At 50.9% G+C, this 21,983-nt stretch overlaps 1 protein-coding gene across 24 annotated transcripts in view; it reads right to left on the reverse strand.

Annotated features, from left to right (window-relative positions):
• TNIP1 (TNFAIP3 interacting protein 1) overlaps positions 1 to 21,983 on the reverse strand; it is a 57,832-nt gene that overhangs the window by 30,368 nt on the left and 5,481 nt on the right. For 6 of the 24 annotated variants that reach the window (XM_005558294.4, XM_005558292.4, XM_045395009.2 and 3 more), the window contains exons 1-5: positions 21,201 to 21,386; positions 4,723 to 4,894; positions 3,384 to 3,518; positions 1,890 to 1,975; positions 81 to 161 (exon numbers count right to left, since the gene is read on the reverse strand). In XM_005558294.4, the coding sequence (XP_005558351.3) occupies positions 81 to 161; positions 1,890 to 1,975; positions 3,384 to 3,518; positions 4,723 to 4,858 (438 nt within the window). In that variant the 5' untranslated portion in view covers positions 4,859 to 4,894; positions 21,201 to 21,386. Of the gene's footprint in view, positions 1 to 80; positions 162 to 1,889; positions 1,976 to 3,383; positions 3,519 to 4,722; positions 4,895 to 20,652; positions 20,689 to 21,200; positions 21,387 to 21,983 lie in introns of those variants that run through there. The other 18 variants (XM_005558295.4, XM_005558293.4, XM_073994610.1 and 15 more) reach the window with 4 other exon arrangements.

Here is a 21,983-nt window from a genome sequence, read left to right on the forward strand (position 1 = left end):
CTGTGTCTATCACATGGTAGCAAGTGACAAGACAGAAAGGGGGCAGCAGGTCAAGGCCGGGGGCCTGCCCGTCCACTCACCGTTTCATTGGCATGGCTGCTGTTCTCTGGTGGAGAACTCTGCTCCTCAGGAGTGACCACTTCAAATTCAGAGGAGGTGCCCTGTGCAGAAAGGAAGTCAGGTGCTGACCGAGAGAAAAACAGCTCAGCCCTCCTCTGCGGCCCTGCGGCTGAGAGCAGCAAGGGGGACAGAATCTCTTCCCACTTTGAGTTCACAGGGACCGTTACATATCATCTCACATGAGATCACAAAGCAGGATTCTCGACAAGCCTGTCATAGCCCTTTACGTAATGTGAGGTCATATCCCCTCGATGGCCAATTCTCTTCTGTAGAAGGGAGATGTGGGATTAGCTGACCTTGAGCCAGCAGCACTGTAGGATTGCATTTTTTAAGACCATGTACTTTTTAAATGCTTTCGTGAGCTCTATTATTTCTCACAGTGACCCATGGAGTGGCTCAGAAGGTTATATCCTCTTTGGAAAGATGAGGAAACTACAGTATACAGTTGGTTAATGCAAAAGCAGGGACCGAACCCAAGACTGCAGATCCAGCATTCCTGCCACAGCCCCAGAGTTGTCTCTTAGGCCCAGATGTCTCTGATCGGTTTCCCAGAACACAGATGGCAGCTGTTACAGCCACCACCAAGCACGGCCCTGTGCTGGCCTTCCCAACTCCGTCCTGGAGATCCCAGAGGAGTGAACTCATCTGAGAAAAGTCCCAGAGACGATTCAACAAATCTGGAGACTCTTTCAGGATTCAACCAAATCCAGGGTGGCCAAGGAATCCCAGATTTTTTCACATCTTTCCGTCATTCAACCAACCAAGATGCCAATGGCCCACCTGAACCAGCCGTTAGCTCTGGGATCCGGGATTTCCATGTCCCCCTTAAAACCGGTCTGCAGCCTCCCTTCATCCCAGAAAGGGGCAGGATAGATGAGAGGAGTCAGTGCTCAGCTTCCGGCTGACCCTCAGGGCCACCAAGAACTCACCTCTGGCTCTTGGCCCTGCCCTAGAAAGTCTCTCTCCTCCATCTACATTTTCCCATTACCCACGTAACCTCAAAACAGGTCCTTCTTTCCCTGCACCTGACCTGTAGGATAAGGATGCTGAACTATACAATCCCTTGTAGGATACCAAGCAAAACTTCTCCAGCCAGATCTGTAGATGGTTTCTTTCTTTCTTTCTTTTTTTTTTTTTTATGAGAGGGTCTCACTCTGTCACCGAGGCTGGAGTCGTGGCATCAACATGGCTCACTGCAGCTTTGACTTCCTGGGCTCAAGTGACCCTTCTGCCTCAGTCAACCTCCCAAGTAGCTGGAACCACAGGAACATACCACCACACTCGACTACTTTTTTTTCTTAGAGAGATGGAGTCTCTCTATCCTGCCCAGGCTGGTCTCAAACTCCTGGGTTCAAGCAATCCTCCTGCCCCAGCCTCCCCAAATCCTGGGATTATAGGCATGAGCCACTGTGCCCAGCCTGTAGAAGATAGTTTCTGAGCCCTCTTTGAGAATGTGAGCTCCATATCACATCTGTCTGTTTTCCTAGCACGGTGCACACTCAGTGATACTTAACAGTATACAACTTAGTAAGTGAGAAGAATTCCTTGTACATATCAGGGTCTTCCTGGTAAGTTTTAACTATGACCTTCATTTCAAAATGGGGAGGCTGAGGCCCCAGAGGGCTTGCGATGGACTTGCCCAATATCACCCAGTGAGTCGGAACACAGTTTCTTGACCTCGACCCTCTTTCTTTATGTTCTTGTATCTGTCAGTAGGACCTTGAGGTCCATCCAGACAACCTCCACCCATGACTCCAAATAAAACTTACACTGGATGGAGGCTTCTGGACTGGTGCTGGCTTGTCACTGGGGCACGCAGGGGCTGTGGGAGGTGCTGTGACATTTGAGTCCTTTCCTGGAAGAATGAAGAGAGCACAGATGAACTGACTGGGAAGGGGAAAAGCCCAGGTACCACCCTCACAAGGACAGCCCTTGACAAAAGAGTTCTCAGACAGGATTCCCCACTTGAGTCTAGGAGAATGGGAGGTGGTCTCATCAGGGCCAGGTAGTCTGGGAAAATGGCCTGCCGTGGAGTGACAGAGCAGAGCCTCAGCAGAGAGACCATGCTCCCTGGGCTTACTGGGAAAATCCCAAGTTGGCTGCTGCTCCTTGCTGCCCCAGACAGGCCTCAATGATAAAGACAATGATTTACAATTTTAAAAGTCTTTATGCATCTATTATCCCAGCCATTCTCATAAAAGCCCCATGTGCCCATTTTAAAGGTCAGGACACTGAGGCTTGGGAAGGTCATCAACGTGCCCACAGCCATATGGCCAGCAATTGCAAACTCAGGACTGAGCCTTGGACCTCCCTCCCTGACTTCCTGCGGTTCTTGCTGCAGGGAGCTCCTTGAAGGTACCTTCACTTCTCACTCTGGGAGTGGACCTGGCACCAATCAGGAACTCAGGAACACTGCCAAATAGACAAGCAGAGGGTGGAAATGCCCACTGACTGAAGCACAGTGGACTCTGAGACCATCAGTTTCCTCCATTTGTCCATTCAGCAAATGCAACCACCAGCCAATAGAAGGCTGTCACATTGGCCTGGGCCAGACACCATGCAGTAGAGCTGCAGCAGGAGGCATCTGAGTCCAGCTGGGGTGGGGATCATTTCCATCCTGGTCCCAGACCTCGCCCTGGACTTGGAGACATGCCAGAGTAATGCACACTCTGTATGCATGGTAACGCCTCTACCATACATGGGACTTCAAACCCGAGTCACAGTCACCCTTTCCTTTAACAGGCAGCACACGTAACCTTACATCTGAAATACGCTGCAGCAGGCTAACAGGCAAGTCCAGCTTCTTCCCGGGCCTCAGCTTCCCTAATTGTAAAATGGAAGCGCAGGCCATGACCAGGGAGCTTTCAACTCATATGCCAGCTCCAAGTGACAGGGAGTAACTGCTTAGAGCGCTATGCCTGGCGCATAGTAGCTGCTCATTAAATATTTGTTCACTAAATATGTTGATAAAGCCCCCAGGCCACAGGTCTGCAATGCAGTCAACTGTTGTGATCTATTACTCATGTCTGCTGGGGCCTCAGGAGTGCTGAGTCACTGGCTATTTTTAACAAGATTGTTTTGAAGTCCCTTCCAAATCTGACCTTCTGGGGGAATGTGGCAGCCAAAACACGAATGGAAGGGTAGCCTGTGACCTAAGGATACACCAGGGGATGTGGGTTTTGGCATAAGAAGGGAGTTCACTGTGAAGGATTTGGGCAGTTTAGTTTCAGGGACAGTCAGAGGTACCCAGACTCCTCTTATACCTGTGAGCTCAGCCAGGGGGTCGAAGGAGCCCAAGGAGGGAGAAGGTGGTGGGAGCAGCTCATTGTCCTTCACTAGCTCCTCTGCCTTCTGCCGGAGCCTGGTCGCTTCCATCTGGGACTCTTCCAAAAGCTCCCCTAGAGGTATTGGGGAAGAGGAAGCAAAAGCATTTATTCAGTTCACTGTGCTGCTTCTCCCTGTCCCAGGCCCCTAACCCTGCTGCTGCCTGGCTTCCGAGGCTCCAGGCCCTGGACTTCACTCCCACCATTGCTCTGTGGGCCAAATGGGACAAACTCCATACTGGCCCACCACAAGAAACAGGCTAGAGCAAGGAAGAGGGCCCAGCAATCGGGGGACACAGGAGCGGAAGGAATCTATGAGAAACTCCTCGCCCCGCCCCCCCACCAGCATTCTCTTTCTGCCCCACTCCCTTCACACCCAGCCAGGGGCCCCCCACCCTACCACCATAGCAGCCGGGGCTACCCACAGCCTGAGCCTCCAGGGCAAAGGGCTGCCTGCAGGGTGGAGACCTTGGATAATTCCAACCAGCCCTCTAGGCCTCCATTTGCCTTCTCCTACAAGCGGAGATGGGGAAACTTGACTCCTCCCTCCCCAGTCGGCTATCCCAAGCAAGGATCTGCAAGCAAGGAGAAAGCATTTTAAAAATCAGGGAGCCGTGCTCCCCTCTAAAACTTGAGACTAGAAAAGGGAGCAGCAAGGCAAAGGAAGAGTTTCAGGAGTGTGGAAGAAAGAGCCCCCTCTGGATGGGAAAATCAATGAAAGCCTTGCCTGGAGGAGAAGGGGATACAGCAACTGGGTGCTGAGGCACAGGGACTGTCGGTCATGTGGAGGGAGGTGGGGTTGTTCTAAAGTGGGGACGGCTTGAGCAAGAGCCAGGAGAAGAGAACTGGGGGATCTACCACCTCCTTGCTTCAAGCCAAACTCTGTTCCCTGCTCCAACACCTGGGAACACGTGCCCCAGTTGCCCTGGTGATGCCAGCTCTCCCCATCTCTCATGCCCCAGAAAGAGGAGGCCATTCTAGTTCCATGGCCACAAACTGGGCCTTCCAGCCCCCTCTCCCTGAGCCCACACCTCCCTCTTGGACCTGAGTCCTGTCATCCTGGTTTCAGGGTGCTGAGGAATCGGGGTTGGGAATACTGTCACCATGCTACACGGTGCATAGAGACAACTGTGAGGCAGGAGCCAGTGCTGGGCCAGGAGGGACGGGGATGACTTGGGCAGAGGCATATGCCAGCTTCATTCTCCGCTGCTGGTAGACGGACTGGCATCACACTCTGCAGGGAGGGGCGCTCGCAGGGAGGGGACAGGGTCTGCTTTACCTAACATCTTTATCCCTTGCATTTTTTCCTTCAGCCGGGAATTCTCCTTCACTAGGCGCTCAAAAGCTGTGGATGCCTCTCCTGAGGGCACGCTGCCCCCAGGGTCGTAGATCCGGTACGGTCCTCTCCCTTCCATGAGGGTAGCTCAGCCCCTGCCGTGGTGCCCGCCTGGCTGTAAGGACAACAGCAGCATATCAGCAGGCTGGCCAGGCCATGGGGGCATTCTTTGCAGAGAAGCTCTACTGTGTCAATGCCCCAGAAGGCAGTCCCCCGCTTTAGGCTGGTCTGACCATATTACAGCAAAGCAGGACAGTCACCTCCTTTTATCTGGACACTTTGCGTCTATTAATACAACCTTAGAATGGCATTAGTTTCTCTTAGCAGCCTCAATGCATTGTTGACTTGTTTGGAACAGGAGTCCAAATAAACAGTAGGGTGCAATGTGGGATACAAGAAAGAACCTGGACTTGGGGAAAAAAAAAAACCAAATCTGAGTTCATGTCCTGTCTGTGAGGTCCAGAAGAACAGGAATCCCATATGTTTTACCCATCATTGCATCCTCAGAGCCTACCACAGTATTAGCTATGAATTTTGCCCAATAAACACTAACTCAATTAAAGGCCTAGCCATTAATTTACTACGGGATTGTGGGCAGTCCCTTCCCCTCTCTGAGGGAGGGAAATGAAAGTCTTAAGTTAATTCAGTAATCTTTAAAGTGAAATGCTTGTACCCTAAGGGATAAGCAAGTCAACCCAGTCCAAAGTTCCATTTTTATGTGTATCATCTTCTTCAAAAAAAGAAAAGAAAAAACACCCTGACTAATATTTAATACACCGTCACCCTCCTCCGTGAGTCTCATATCATGTATGGTCTGTCCCTTGCAGTTCTAAGGAACAGAGAATTTTTCATCAAACCACTGTCTATTTGCGCACCAAGGTTTTTTTAGTAATCTGTTCAGTTTCATCTGCTTTATGTCATTGAAACCAGTTGGAAAGGTGATTTTAGAATCCTAGCTCCGTGACTTGGCAGAGCAGCTCTCTGTCCATCCACTCATCCATTCAACAATTACTTACTGAGCATCGACTCTGTGCTAGGCACCCGTCTGGGTGCTGAGGAATTATCAGCAAACAAAACAGACAAAACTGCTTCATGGAGTTTATAGTCTAGTGGTGAAAGCAGAGGAGGGTGGTGGGGAACACATTATTTCAGGTGATCAAAAAGTCTATGGACAAAAATTTGGCAGGGAAGGGTGAGGCAAGGAATTTCATGTTAAATGGAGCTGGCACGAAAGGCCCCATGGAGAAGGAGCTATTTTAGCAAAGACCTGAAAGGGGTGAGGGAACTAGCCATGAAGATATCTGAAGGAAGAACACTCTTGGCAGAGAGAACAGTAAGGGCAGAGGCCCTAAGGCTGAAACACCGAGCCAGCCTCCAGCCCTCCAAACAGCTCTCCAGCATGAAAGGGCCCCCAAGGCCTCCACTGGGGACCTCAGAAGGGTTTGGGGGCTCGGCATCTTCCTCCCAAGGTCACCACCCCCAAGACAAAAACTGTTTCATCAGGAATCCTCAAAGACCCTCCCAAGTCCACACCATGCTCCGCGGGTCCTTGGCTCTGCCAGGCGACTACGACCGTACCACCCTGTTCCCCGAATGGAAATGAAAGATCAGAGTGAGAAAGGATTAATGGCAACACCACCATCCTTGAGTCATCTCCTTGCCAGGCACTGCATTAAACCCTTCAGATATACAATCTTGGTGGAGCTGCACAGTATCTAACATGCATACTAATCTATCTGCATTTTACAAAGAAGAAGCTGAGGTTCAGAGAGGTTAAGTAACTCAGCCACGATGACCCGGCCAGCAATAAGAGCCAAGATGCAAAGTCAGCTCTGCCTGCTGTGACTCTAACCCCCACCACACTCACACAGCCAGGATACAGAGCCAGAGGGGCAGACAGGGAGTTCAAGCCTGTTTGTAGGGCAGCACCACGCTATCGGGTCACCTCTGGGCAGTTTCCCTTGCCCTGCAGCATGAGAACCAATAAGGACTTTTCCAAGAGCATCCATAGGATGGATTGGGCCAGACCAGAAAGAAAAACGAAGTTCTGATGAGCAGGACCCCCGCTCCCAAAGACTGACAGACACAAGATGAATACACCATGTGGGAGGCACCCACACCCTGCTGAGCCCGAGAGGCAAAGGACGGCTACCCACACGCCCATCACAAGTCATCACCCGGCTTAGGGGCGACTTGTTTTTAACCTGAAAGGTCAATGTTCTACAGCAAAGCACAAAGCACAGATGTTTCCACTGAACTAAGAAACAGTGTGGGGGCAGCACTTAGCACTGTAACTGGCACAAAGTAAAGTACTCAAAAATGTTGACAGATGTTGGGGGTCCTTCCCCTCTGCTCGCCTCTGTCCTCACGGGCCTTGCCACCCGGTACAGCATGTGTCTGACGGGTGCGGGCATTGGCCATCCGGCTGGGAACTTCCTGAGGCAGGAGCATACTCTGCACATTTTTATATCCTGTCGGGAGCACAGGAAGGTGGGCCTTCCTTGAGAACTGCTTGGAGTTCAAGAACAGTGAAACAGAGGACTAGAAGGGGCCTGGAGCCACCTTGCATGAAAAGGACAGCAGTGTCCTAGTTCCTGTCCACCACTATGCATGCACCCCACGTGGAACTCACAGTCAACACCACAAGAAGGCGTGGGGAATTTCTTACTCAATGTCTGCCTTGTCCTGTAGATTAGAGGCTGCATCAGGACAGAGAGCAAGTCCATTCTGTGTGCCAGGGTATCTTCAGAGTGGCCCAGAGTAGGGCCTCGGCAAACCTTGAATTCAGAGAAGTCAGACTGAAGGGAACGAGCCCTTGACCCTGAGCCCGCCTCCTGCAAGGCCATGTCCAGCATCCCAGAGAGAGCCTAACCCTGACCCACTGACCAGATGCACTTGGATACCCAGACACTTCTAGAATCGGGGCTGGGCCAGCCATGCTCCCTCAGAGAGGCCCAGATGTAAGGTCAAGGGACAAAGCAGGATGCAGGATGTGGGAACTGAAACCCACCCCATGTCCTCTGAAACACGCAACACTCGGTTTCTCTTGGCACTGGGGAGTCAACAGGGAAAGGGGTTCATGAGAAGCAAAAAGGGGGCAGACAGAGCTATGCTCCCCTACTTTAGCCTCAGGGGGCACAGCTTGGGGAGAAAGAAAGGCAGCGGGCAGAGGACACGCAGGAGAAATATCCTATTGTGGGAAAACCCTCTCTGGAGATCAGAGGAGCCGCCCCGGAGGGCCTGGACTTCTGGAGGAAAGAAAGACAAAGAGGGAAACAGGGAATTTCCAGGTCCTGCTGACTTCATGCCCAGATGGTCAGCGGCAGTCCCTGGATGACCACTGGGCAGACAGGAACTCTCCCTCTGATCAGTGAGGTTTTTATAACTTCTAGAGAGAGGACTCATTCTCAGGATGACACAGCTGGAGGGGACTCTCCAAGGGCAATGAGGCGAATCCTGCATTATCAGGTGGAGAGAAATGCGCCCAGAAACACTCAGTGGATGAGGGGCTGCATGAGAACATGATGACGGCATGTACTCCCCTCTGCTGTCCTCAAACCACGAGTGTGTTTTCAAAGGCGAAAAGGAACCACTGACCACTCCCCTCCATACAGCAGTATCTGGAGTTCAGAGCCCAGGAGTCCTTGGGCATGAGCTCATCTGATTCTCACTCATGGCACAGGCAGTGCAGCAAGGCAAGGCCCTGAGCAGGGAAGGCCAAGGTCACAAAGGAGTCAGGATGGAGCTGGGACCAGAAGATCCCTGCTCTCCCTCCAGGGTGCCCACAGCCCATCCTCCATTTCCCTTCCTGCCCAGCAATCCAATGACACACCACAGGCCCCCGCCACATCTTCTCGCGGAGTCTCTATCCACCTGGCCTGGTTCCACAAACTACAAATCAGCAGGTGCTCCACCAGCAGTGGGACTCCAGCCCGCCTTGCCCAAACCAGAAACAGCTGGTGGTATAGAAGCAGCCAGCGCAGACTTTCTTCCAAAACAAGACCTCAGCCAGGGGGGCCTCCACAGCCCGCCCCAGAGGGGCCCTGGGGCTGCCCACCGGAACCAGAAAGGCCCAGTTTGGGGGCAGAAAGGGGCCCAGACAGACTGCAGGTCAGGCAACGACCACAGAGCGTGAAGATGGAAGTGATGCTGCTGAAACCGAAGGAGCCACCCACTAGCAGGCAAGCACTTGTGGGTGGCAGGGAGGCAGTAGTCTCCAGGACTCAACTCTCAGCCCTACCCCAGAAAGAGAGGGGTGTGATAGAGACTACATTCAGAATTAAATTTACATTCCAGTTTTTGCACTGAAATGCTTTGGTCTGTCAGATTATCTTGCCATTAGCCATGTTCTGGTGGCTGCGTAGTGGGGTGGCCCCAGACCCCCCAAATGATATTCACTTGCATAGCCACTAACATTTGCAAAATACTTCATCGTGTCCCAAGCATTGTTTTTCCGTCTGATTATCACAAGAGCCCTGGGAAGAAGGCAGGGCTGATACCTGCATGATGGATAAGGAAACTGAAGTCCAGCTTGGGGACTTAATCAGCCCAACTGAATGCCTCTGGTCACTGGCAGCATCCTGGGGTCAGCTATCCCTGCAACCCTGGAGCAGGCGATGCCCTCCCTGGCCCAGAGGGAAAAGTGGAAGCAAATCTCTGGTACAGGGAGGTGGAAGGTCATGGAGGCCAACATCTACCTCCCCAGCAGAGGCAAAGGCTGCCAGGGACGCTGGCAGGTGGGCTGGCAGAGGGGGCATAGGGAAGGGTCTCCAGGAAAGACAGCACAGAACAGAATGTCAGAGAGGTCTGTCCTAGTGTCTACTCCGCTGTGTATGGAACCAGGGGCTCATTCCCTCACATGCAAGGGGAGGAGCATGGGCCACAGAGAACCCGGGTGATGGCTAAAGCTGGCCTCAGGATCAAGAAGACCCAAGCCTCAGGAGCTAGCAGCAAGCTGCAGAAAGAGAGGGAGCCAGCACCATGGAAACATCGCTGCCCTGGAGGCAGGAAGAAAGGTCCACACAGGGAACGTGCTCAAGGCCAACCTTGCAAACACAAGGCCTGAGAGGGGGCCTCACCTGTACTAGCCTCAGCTCCGTACACCCTGTGGGCTGTGAGACCCTGGACCAGCCACTCACCTTTCCTGAGCCTCAGTTGCCTCATCTGTAAAACAGGAGTAATAATAGAACCTACCTGATAGAAGATCAAACAAATCAAATGAAACAATGTGTATAGTTGGACGGGAATTCTCACTTTCTACTTTATGCAATACTCCCTGATTATCTGATTTAACAAGAAACACATCCTTGTTTTATAATAAGATTTCCAAAATAATAAGCATATACAGTAACTAGCTCAGTACTTGGCACACAGCAGATGCTTAACAAAAGGCTGAGGCAACCCCACAACCGTGCCCAGCTGATCTAAGGGCCAAGGCTTTTCCCATATGTTCCCTCCTTTAACAGGGGATTTTAGGCTCTTCGTTCAGCTCAGTAAGCTAGGTTCTGGCCTCCACTTATTCTCTAGTGATCTCAAATCACCATTTAACTGTGGTTCAGCAGGGTGCCCGGGCACACCACAGCTAGTGAAGATGTAGCTATAAGATGCCCTTGAACCACGATGCCACACTCACCAACGACTGAGAATCTGAGCCTCATTTCCTCTGTTGTAAACGGGAATATCCTGCAATTCCACCCAAGGATGAAAGGAAGTGAGACGCCATGATATCACATTGCACACATAGACAAAAAACTGTCCACATATTTGTGTTATGATGACCTCCAGTCCTCCCCCACCAATTTCCAGGCTGGGGAGACTGCAGCCTCAGGCCCATCCATCAAAGGCCAGGTTGGATTTTTCGGGCAGTGAAACCACTCTGTTCAATACTGTAATGGTGGACACCTGCCATTCCACATTTGCCCAAACCCACAGAACATGCACCACCAAGAGGGAACCCGGATGTAAACCATGGACTCCAGGTGACAGTGGTGTCCATGTAGATTCATCAGCTGTAACAAATCTACCACTCTGGTAGAGGATATTGATAATGGGGGAAGCTATGCATGTTGGGGGTGGGGGGCGGGGCGCAGTATATGGAAAATCTCTGTACCTTCATCTCAATTTTGCTGTGAACCAAAACTGCTCTATAAAAAATACGGTCTTTAATTTAAAAGAGAAAAGGACCAGGCTGCGCTCTCCTGATGGCTGTCAGGTTCACACATCAGTGAGGACACTGCACCTACTTGAGACAGTGTGTATTCAAGGGCTCCACCCTGGCATCCTCACCAATAAGGAGCCCAGACTTAACTCCTCCGTCCTTGCAATCAACTGAGCAATAATGAGGCTGCAGGCACAGAGTCTCATATAAACAGCTGGGGCTCCAGAACTGTGGGATCAAGCCAACGTACACTAGGGTAAACATCTTAACCCTCACTAGGCCTCAGTTACCTAAAAAGAGGGAGCTGCAAAAATAGTAATAACATGGGGGGTTGCACAGACAATCTTTAAGGCCCCTTCTAATTCTAACATTTCAGGATCTGAAATTTATTAGCACTACTTTCTTTAACCTTTTAACCTTAAGACGGCTCCAGTTCCCAGCTCCAATCCCTTCTAAGGCCCAGGTGGATTTCCCTAACCCAGCAGTCCTCCCATAAGAGCTTTCATGGGTGCTATCCCCTCCCCGAGTGCAGTCAGAGACCCTCAGCTGACATCCACAGCCCTGTGCCAGGTCCTCCCCTCCTGCCTAACTTGTACCAGGCTCCGGCCAAGCTTGCTCTGTGTTCCTCAACATGGCACATATCTTCCCATGTCCTTCATTCTCCCCTCCCCTGAGTCACCCACAAAGGAGGCCCCACTGTCTCCACTCAGCCTCCGAGGCCCAGGTTACACACCACCTGCTGAACACCTGAGCCAGAATTCACACTGCAAAAGAGGACGGGAGAGCACCTAACTAAGCCAGAGAGAGGGTGACAGTTTGTTAGGTGCTACCCTATGCCAGGCGCTGGGCTGCACCATTATGCACATGACCTCATTTTCTTCTTGCCACAGAGATGGAAATTATCATCCACACATTCCAGCAAGGAAACCAACAGACGCGGTACATGGATGAGGAAGCAGACTCAGAGAAGTTAAGTCATTTGCCTGAGAATACACAGCTGGTTAGTGGTAGAACAAATAATGCAGCCTCAATCTGTCAGATTCCAAAACCGGTGCCCTTTCCACTGCTCTGCACTGCCTGGAGAGGCGGCAGGCTGACACTCAGAGGTAGGAAACCAGACCTGCTTTCCAGTTCTCCAGAACATGCCCCAAGTTCCTAGCCCCTGCCTTTATATGTCTCTAGCTTTATATGCAACCAGGTGGCAATCTGCCCCTCATCACCTGCAGTCAACAGGGTTTAGAATCTCAGGCTGGAAGGGAGCTCAGAGGACATTCCATCCTGTGCTTACCCAGTCCTCTGAGGAGCCCAGGGACTCCAGCTGGCCAACTTCAGCAATCCAGATCTCACCAACTTCCTCCCCAAAACAATTCCTGGGGCAGCCAGCACTGGCTATAGTTAGGCTGCTCCCAGTTCTGTTTCTACTGGCCCTTCTCTCCCCTCTGTGGTCCCCTGGAATAAGGAACAAGATGCCCATCTTCAGCAGGACAGCCCTGAAGACATTTGGAACCTGCAGCCTTCTCTTGAGGTTGATCAGCCCTTTCCCCTGTACTGTTCCACATAGGGGCTGCCCCCTCTCCAGCCCCCCACCAACCCTCTACCCCACACTAGCTCTAGCTGGTTCTAGCACTGGACCCAACACTCCAGGTATGGCTTGCCTGACCAAATGCAGAGTGACTTTCACCTCTACCCTTTTAGGTAGTATATTCCTACTGAGGTAGACTGAGTATACATTTGCTTTTCTTACAGCTGAGTCACCCACCGAAGAATGTCCTTTCTCAATGACAACAACCTGCATGTATGCCTAACTGGTGAGAACAAAGTTCTCGTGTAGCAAAGTGTGCTTGAGGGCTGGGTGCGGTGGTTCATGCCTGTAATCCCACACTTTGGGAGGCTGAGGCGGGCGGATCACCTGAGGTCAGGAGTTCGAGACCAGCCTGGTCAACGTGGCGAAACCCAGTCTCTACTAAAAATACAAAAATTAGCCAGGTGTGGTGGCACACTCCTGTAGTCCCAGCTACTGGGGAGGCTGAGGTAGAAGAATTGCTTGAACTCGGGAGGCGGAGATTGCAGTAAGCTGAGATCATGCCACAGCACTCCAGCCTGGAAGACAGAGTGAGACTCCATCTCAAAAAAAAAAAAAAGTGTGCTTGAGGAGGTGTGACTTACCTAACAGGGCAGAAGTCTGATTGATTCAGTAATGCCCTATGTAGGAATCCAGAGATCTTTGCATCAGTACACACAGAAGCTGGACAAAAATGTACACTGCCACATGCTTTGTAATAGACATTTTTGCTATTCTTGAATGTCCATCAAGAAGGGACTGGTTAAACAAACTACCATTCATTTCATGGAATACTATACAGCCATCAAAAAGAACAGGGTAGATTGCTTGGCAGTGATACAGGAAAATGCCCATAAAATACAAACCAAAGTGCAGATTTATATGTGTAACAGGACGCTATTTTTTTCAAAAACACGTAACTGTGTGTGTGTGTGTGTGTGTGTGTGTGTGTGTGTATGTAATGTGTACGGAATCTTAAATGTGCATAGAAAAAGGCCTGGAAGCCCAGTGCTTTGGGAGGACAAGGTGGGAGGATTGCCTGAGGCCAGGAGTTCAAGACCAGCCTGGGCAAAAAGCAAGATCCGGACTCTATTAAAAATTTTTTTTTACATTAGTGGAGCATGGTAGCCCATGCCTGGAGTCCCAGCTACTTGGAAAGCTGAGGTGGGAGGATCACTTGAGCCCAGGAGTTCAGGCTACAGTGAGCTATGATCATGCCACTGAACTCCAGCCTGAGTGATACTCTTGTCTCTTAAAAAAAAAAAAAAAGAAAGAAAGAAAGAAAAGAAGAAAAGAAAAAAGTCTCAAAGGATACACACCAAACTGCTACTAGTACACTGCTCTACAGAAGGACCTGGGTAAGGAACTAAAACCAAAAGAAACTTTTGCTTTACCTATGCTATTTTAACTTTTTACATGGGAAAACTAGTCCTGTTCTTATACAATTACAAAATTAATTTTTAAACACAGTGGGGACAGAGGAAGGGGAAAGGAAGGAGAGAGAAGACAACTGTCACTTTTTTACTTTATATCTTTTGCACTGCTTGAGTTTTGGGGGGTTTTTCCCCAATAATCATGTGTTATTTGGTAATTTTTTTAAAGGGAAACTTTAAAATATTTTTTAAAAAAAATTTAAGTGAGCTGGGTGCAGTGGTGCATGCCTGTAGTTCCAGCTACTCCAGAGACAGAGGCAGGAGGATAGCTTGAAACCAGAGTTTAACCCTGTAACACCCCTGCCTCCAAGAGGTAAGATGCCAATTTTGGGGATTCCCCTTACACAAAATACGGTGGAAAGAGGGTTTCACAGATTCAAATCCAGGCTATGATCCCTTCCCGAATGACCCTCGGCAGGCCTCACTTTCCTTGTTTTTCCCTATGGAAATGTTGTGAGGACCAAGTAGGAACCATAGAGTTCTCTGTAAACCTTAAAATGCTACCCAGACAGGAGCAATAATGGCTGTCAAGGAGCTAGAAAGGAAAAGGCTGGATAGGGGCTGAGGTACTCAGATAAAAGCCAAAGATGCCTTGTGTTAACAACAAAAAGCTGAAAGCTACCTAAAATGAAGAGGAAAATGAATAAATACACTGTGGCAATTTCCTATCAGGGAATACTATACAGCAGTGAAAAAAGATGAGCCACAGCTGGAGATACGAATGGAATAATCTGGGTCTCGCTCTGTCGCCCAGGCTGGAATGCAGTGGCATGATCTCAGTTCAGTGCAACTTAAACCTCCCGGCTCAAGTCATCCTCCCACCTTCCTTCTCAAGTAGCTGGGACTACAGGCATGCGTCACCACACCCAGCTAATTTTTGTATTCTTTGCAGAGATGGGATTTCGCCATGTTTCCCAGGCTGGTCTCAAACTCTGGGGTCAAGAGATCCACCTGCCTGCTCTGCCTCCCAAAGTGCCAGGATTACAGGCATGAGCCACAGCGCTCAGCCTAAATAACGTTTTCAAATATAAAAAAACCTATGTATTATTTAGGGATGCACACATTTATTTAAAAAAAAAAAAACTTTAAAGAAATGCAAGAAAAAAAAAAGCCACTAAATTCAGAACACTTGTTTCTTGTTGGTGGCTGATGAAGGAGAAATTCGAGGTGATTGGAAAATGTGTTATTTCTTTTTTTTTTTTTTTTTTTTTGAGACGGAGTCTCGCTCTGTCGCCCAGGCTGGAGTGTAGTGGCCGGATCTCAGCTCACTGCAAGCTCTGCCTCCCGGGTTCACGCCATTCTCCTGCCTCAGCCTCCTGAATAGCTGGGACTACAGGCGCCCGCCACCTCGCCCGGCTAGTTTTTTTTTTTTTTTTTTTTTGAGACGGAGTCTTGCTCTGTCGCCCAGGCTGGAGTGCAGTGGCCGGATCTCAGCTCACTGCAAGCTCCGCCTCCCGGGTTTACGCCATTCTCCTGCCTCAGCCTCCCAAGTAGTTGGGACTACAGGCGCCCGCCACCTCGCCCGGCTAGGTTTTTTTTTGTATTTTTAGTAGAGACGGGGTTTCACCGTGTTAGCCAGGATGGTCGCGATCTCCTGACCTCGTGATCCACCCGTCTCGGCCTCCCAAAGTGCTGGGATTACAGGCTTGAGCCACCGCGCCCGGCCTGGAAAATGTGTTATTTCTTAAACCAGATGAGTGAGCGTGCAGGTGCCTGCATGGTACCCTCTATATCTGACAGACTCCTTCATTTTTTCTCTTTTCTTTTTACTGTATTTTTTGCTTTTTTTCTGCTTCAACTTTTATTTTAGATTCAGGGGGTACATGTGCAGGTTTGCTACCTGGGTGTACTGCGTGATTAGGGCAGGGACGATCCCATCACCTGGGTACTGAAAACAGTTCCCAACAGTTTTTCAACCCTGCCTCCCTCCCTCCCCACTCTAGTAGTCTCCAGTGTCTACTGTTGCCATCTTTATGTCCATGAGTGCCTGTATTTAGTTCCACTTATAAGTGAGAAAATGCAGCATTTGGTTTTCTGTTCCTGTGTTAATGTGCTTAGGACAATATTTTCTAAAAGTCTATGTTGCCAGTTTCCTGGGGACCGGATCAGGCAGGAGTTGCACCTGCAGAGACAGAAATGGGTGGAGAGGGACCAAGGCTCCTGAGACTGCTGCTGAAGCTGACTGTAATGAAGGCAGGGGATGAGCAGCCTGAAGGCCAACAGAGGGCCTGGCCAGTGCTCTGCCGAGTAGGTGGAGACCGAGCCAAAGGCCCTTGACTCATAGGGCAGTCCCATACCTGCCCTGGCCTCTCAGCGTGACTCCTTGGTGACACAACTCCCACAGTACCCACACACCTACACCCACTTCCCCCCCACACATACCCCTGCCTGGGCTGCCCGGTTTGTCCACTGTGTAGGTGCTCAAGGACACAGAGCTCCTGCCTCTCAAAGAACAGCCTCAGGGTGAGGTCCTTGGGAGAGAAGAGTTCAGCTCTGCACAGAGCAGCCCTCAGACAAAGAGCCAGCTGCTGCTCGCCAGTCATCCGTTCCAATCTGAAGAGTGACTGTCCTGGGCCAGTCATGGGAAAATCATCAAGAACTTCCCACAACGGTCATGGTGGCTGCCAAGGTCTTTCCAGAGCACAGAACAAGGGGACGCAGCTACCCTGTGCCTTCCTGTGGCAACTCTCTGGAGGATGCCCGGATACCCTCCCTACAGATGGCCAGGGATAGGAGGGGCAGGCACTGCGGGCATGTGGGGACATAGCAGCAAGAATCTAGGAGGGCAGGCACAGCAAGGCCTGGCCCAGGGGGAAACCAGGAGCTGCCAGAGCCAAAGAGAGGGTGACCCAATCATTGGTTGTTGGTTGTTACAGAGGTTTTAAGACTTGGAAGAGAATGCCCTGAGATGCCAGACAGTGAAACGTTTTCATTCTGCAGCTGGGAAACCAAAGCCGACAAAGGGGAACAGACATGCCCACAGCTGCATGGGACAGCAGTAGCACAGAAGAGATGCATACCCCGTCCTCTGGTGGCCACTGTGCACTCTCTTACCACACCATGCTACTGCTCAGCCTCTCTCCATCCCTCACAGTGGTCAGGTAAGCAATGAGGGAGAATGATGGAGGTGAGAAAGGAAGAACCCGCGCTGATGTGGGCCCACAAAAGAAACAAGTCTGGAACAGCACTGGAAGGGGCTGCCTACAAGGGGGAGAGTGCCCTGATCCCAGGAGTCAGGGCCACGCAGAGGGGCACCAGGGCTGTTGAGGGAATTCAGGCCAGGTGTCTTCAAAGCCCCACCCACATCTGAGTTTCTACCACTCCAAACAGGGACGGATGCTTGAGACAAAGCCAAAGACAACTCATCCAGAGGGGACACGGCATGGTCCACAGGTGGCAGAGGGTTGAAAGCAAGTGTCTTAGTCTCCTTTCTGCTACTATTCTGTTGAATATCACAGACTGGTAATTCATAAAGAACGAGTTTATTTGGCTCACGGTTCTGGATGATGAGAAATCCAAGTGCATGACACCACCATCTGGCAAGGGTCATGCCAAAGTGGAAGACAAAAGAAGAAAATCAGTGATTGAAACAGAGAGAGTACTGACCAAACTGGCCCCTTTTATAACTAACCTCCCCCTCCCCCTGCCCCGTGATAGTGACAGTAATCTATTTATGAGGGCAGAGCTGACAATCCATTCATGAAGCATAGGGATTATGTTTCCAACACATGAACTTTTGGGGGACACAGTCAAACCTTAGCAGCAAGTTATCCAGAGCACAGAACATCAAACCAGTCTCATCATCTCCTACTGGAATCCTGTTCATGATTAGCATCATTAACGATAATAGCAACGACCATTTACTGAGCGCTTACCACACTGTTGGCCCGTGCTGAGTGCTTGCCACATACTGTCCCATTAATTCCCACCATTCTAGGAGGTAGCACTGATGTCATACAGAGCTGACAGGTGAGGATGCAGAGGCCCAGAGTGACAGACACAGCTACCCAGGTCTGCCAAGTACTGAATCATGTGCTCTTCACCAGGGGTGCTCAAGGAGCAGCCCGGACCAGCGGCACTGGCACCGCCACCATCCACTGGATCAGATGCTCTGGAGTTGCAGCCCAGCAATCTGTGTTTAACAACTACCCTCCACCTCCACCCCCAGGATTCTGATGCATGCTCAAGTTTGTGTACCAACTGCTCTGACCATTTCCCCATGCTGCTAAGGAGAAAAATCAGTATTTCTGTGTCTGGTATCAAAATCTTCTAGGGTATTTCCCAGGCCAACTTGTCAATTCTCTCAACCTAGGAGAGGCCGATTCCAGATATTCTGACTAGTCTACTAAGTCCCAGAACAGACCCAGGTTCCACTCTGCACTTCGTCATTTTTTTAGGGTCCGACCTTGAAGTCACTTCCCTCCAGAAGACCCCCCCCCAACCATCTGGTGCCCCCAAATTACTCTGCACTCCAGTTATACCTATGCCAATCCGACTCATTTGGCACTTACTGGCACACAATGCCTTTCAGGTCTCACTCATAGCACATCTTCCCATTTGACCAAAAGTTCCTGGAAGGCAAAGCCAGCTCTTTATGCACCTGTGCATCAAGGACACTGCATGGTACTGGGCACAGGAGCCATCAGGAAATGATGCTTGGGAGAGCGCTGGGAGAGCAGACTCTGGTTCTACTCCTGCCTTCTCATCTCTAGGCCTTAGTTTCCTCATTTGTGAAATGTGCCATTATTCTACTCATTCATTGAACAAACTCAGAAAAGCCATCCACCAGGCACTCTTCTCCCGCTACAGAAATACACTCGAGAGGACTACACTCACCCCCTTCTATTCTAGGAAAAGAGAAAGACAATAAACACTAAAAATAATTTGCCAGACACTAAGTTCTATGCATATGCTTTCACATCAGCAAATAAACGAGATTCTTTCATAGCATGATACATGCATGAGAAAAGTAAAATAGTAATGACAGAAAGTGAAAAAAGGGGCTGCTTTGCATAAAAAGATCAGGGAAGGCCCCTCTGAGGAGCTGACATTTGAGCTGAGACTTGATCGATAAGGAAAAACCAGTCATGGGAAAAGCTGGGGAAAGATGTTCTGGGCAGAGGGAGCAGCACGTTTGAAAGCCTAAGGATGAGAACAAGCTTGGCTTGCTGGAGAGGGAAAAGCAGGCCAGCATGGTGTGGCCAAATCACAGCGGGTAAAACAGTAACCAGTGGGTTGGAGAGAGAGGCAGACAAACAACCACCTACAACGCTGCCTCACTCAAATCAGGTCGGCCTGACCCAACCGGGACATCCGGGCCCCAAGTCACAGGCAGCACTGGGGGTAAGGGTATGACTCAGACCCCACAGCTTCCTGGGGCCCCGAAAAACCTGGTGGGGGTATCCAGGGGTAGGCATCAACCCTCAGCATGAGTGCCATGCCATACCCATGGAACACCCAAGACTGGGAGACAAACATGGTTACATAAGCGTGTAGAACACTGCACACTCCCAGTGGCAGCTTCCAGAGAGGCATGATCAATTGCTTCCATGAAGTGCCAGTCCTTGATCACATTATTTTCCCGGGACACACCAGGACAGCAGCCTTGGTCAGGGGAAAGGGAACACACTCCAGGATTCAAGGGTTGCTAGTCTTGGGAGTCTTAACCTTCTCTAGGCCTCAGTTTCCTCATCTGAAAATTAAGAGTTGTTAGAAAGATTAAGAGAGGCTGGGCGCGGCAGCTCACACTTGTAATCCCAGCACTTTGGGAGGCTGAGGAGGGCAGATCACTTGAGGTCAGGAGTTTGAGACCAGCCTGGCCAACATGGTGAAACCCCGTCTCTAAAAAATCAAAAAATTAGCCGGGCATGCTGGCGGGTACCTGTAATCCCAGCTACTTGGGAGGCTGAGGTAGCAGAATAGTTTGAACCTGAGAGGCAAGTTGTAGTGAGCCGAGATTGCGCCACTGTACTCCAGCCTGGGTAACAAAGTGAGACTCTGTTTCAAAAAAAAAAAAAAAGAAGATTAAATAAGATACAGAATGTAAGCACTGTGCCTGGCACATAGTAAGCTATTAGCATTAGCATTAGCAGTTTTTTCACTGCCTCAGTTTCTTCTGTTGCAAAACAGAGAACACCACGGGGATGCTGAGTTTGTACTAATTAATATTCTACCCTCCTAATACAATTCTACCCTCCTTTGTCAAGGATTTTTCTTAAAAATTCTGAGTCTCCTTTTCTGACCTCTCATCAGATGCCAAATTCCCCTCTATCACACCCCATTGTTTGGAAAATGAGTAAGTGCTGATTAAATCCCATTTTGACGGCACTGTGAAAAAAAAAAATGATGCATTAGGAATCTACACATTTCCCTGCACTGTCATTCTGCAAGGGGGTGGGGAAGGACGTTGCTGATTCTTCTGCATCATCCACAAAAGTCCCTCCCTCCCCCTACCAAAACACAATCTCTCACCCAGTCGCACAAAATTCCCATCTGCTCCTGTACACACAATGAATGTACAACGCACACGTGCACACAAATGTCCTACAGTGGAAAGCTCAGCCTTCAAACTCCATCCCCAGAAGCACTCCTGGACACTCATCTATCCTGCACATGTACACAAATGTCTCCAACAATGTGCACGCAAAACATGTTCAGCAGAAGTCGTATAATAGGAACTCTGGAGTCAAATGCCTGAGCTCAGATCTGACTTTGCAACTCACAGCTGTGTGACCTCAAGCTCCAAGTACCTCGGTTTCCTAAAGCATAAAATGGAGATAAAAACAATGTTTAGGATGGAAGTGACAATTAAATGAGTCTAATACACGTACAGCGTTAAGATCAGCACTTGGAAAGCACCCAATAAGAATTATTATTTTCCTCCTCGTGACATATGTACACTGCTTCCACAACTTTATACGAAACTCCTGACGCCGCGTAGGAAACTCGTCTCCACAGGGTAGACACCCAAACGGCCGCAGCGCCGCCCGCACCCGGAGGGTCTGCGCGCTGTACAGCCGCCCCACGCCGTTCTCAGGCGCGCTGCCCCGCGCAGTGCGCACGCGCGCCCCCCACCAGCCCCAGCGCCAAGCAGGGAGTCCCCTCGCTGCCCTGCCTGGCAGCTGGCGGAGAGGCCCCGGGACCTCGCGCGCGGGGCCCGGGTGCACAAACCATCTTCCCAGCTCGCGCCCCGCCACCACCGATGCTCTGGACGATTTGGGCCCGGCCTCCCTTCTTCCCCTCCATCCCCGCTCCGGCCCGACCAGCTTACCCGAGGACCGGGAACTTTGGGACACAGCGCCCCGCTTGCTGCGTCCAGCCCCGAATCCAGGGACTGGGCAGCGGCCAGGGACAGGCTCCGGGCCCCCGTAGCACTCCTCCGGCTCCTGGGCGGGGGCAGGGGGACCCGGCCGAGGACTAGGAAGTGCCGGGGGCCTAGCCGGGCCGCCCCACCCCTGGGAAAGTCCCCGGAGACTGGCAGACCGCTCGCCCAATCGTGCCGCGCGCTCCGGGCGGGCCCACGGCCGCCAGGGGTGGGACCGAGCGAGGTAAACACAGGCTGCCCGCGGTTCCGGGGGCCCGCGGTGTTATCACGTCCCCTCGGCGGCCTCCCCCTCTAGGAGCGACCTCGCTGGCGCCACCGTCCCGGGCCCGCGCGGCCCCTTGCCGCACTCCCAGCCCCGGAAGCCCCTGGCGGAGGCCTGGGGCCACCTTGAAAGTCGGAGTTTCAGAGCGGAGGCGAGCCACAGAGACCACCCAGCCCCTTCCTTGTGCCGAGTGGCGAGAGCGGGGAGGGGACCTGCCAAAAGGCACGTAAGCATTTGGCACTAAGCCAGAGCTGGAGCTCAGGGCCCGAGTTCCGTCCAGGGAGCTCCAGGACTCTTCTTAACGAAACTATAGAAATTCCGAGCTGAAAGGACCCGTAAAGACACTTACCACTAACATTTTTTGCTCCAGACATCGTAAAGGATTCCCAGACATTGTAAACGCTTTGCTCCTGGCATTGTAAATGCTTTGCGTGCATTATTTTCTTTGCACAATCACCCTAGTGAGG

The sequence above is a fragment of the Macaca fascicularis genome, chromosome 6, assembly GCF_037993035.2.
Source record: "Macaca fascicularis isolate 582-1 chromosome 6, T2T-MFA8v1.1".
In the NCBI taxonomy this organism is placed as follows: Eukaryota; Metazoa; Chordata; class Mammalia; order Primates; family Cercopithecidae; genus Macaca; species Macaca fascicularis.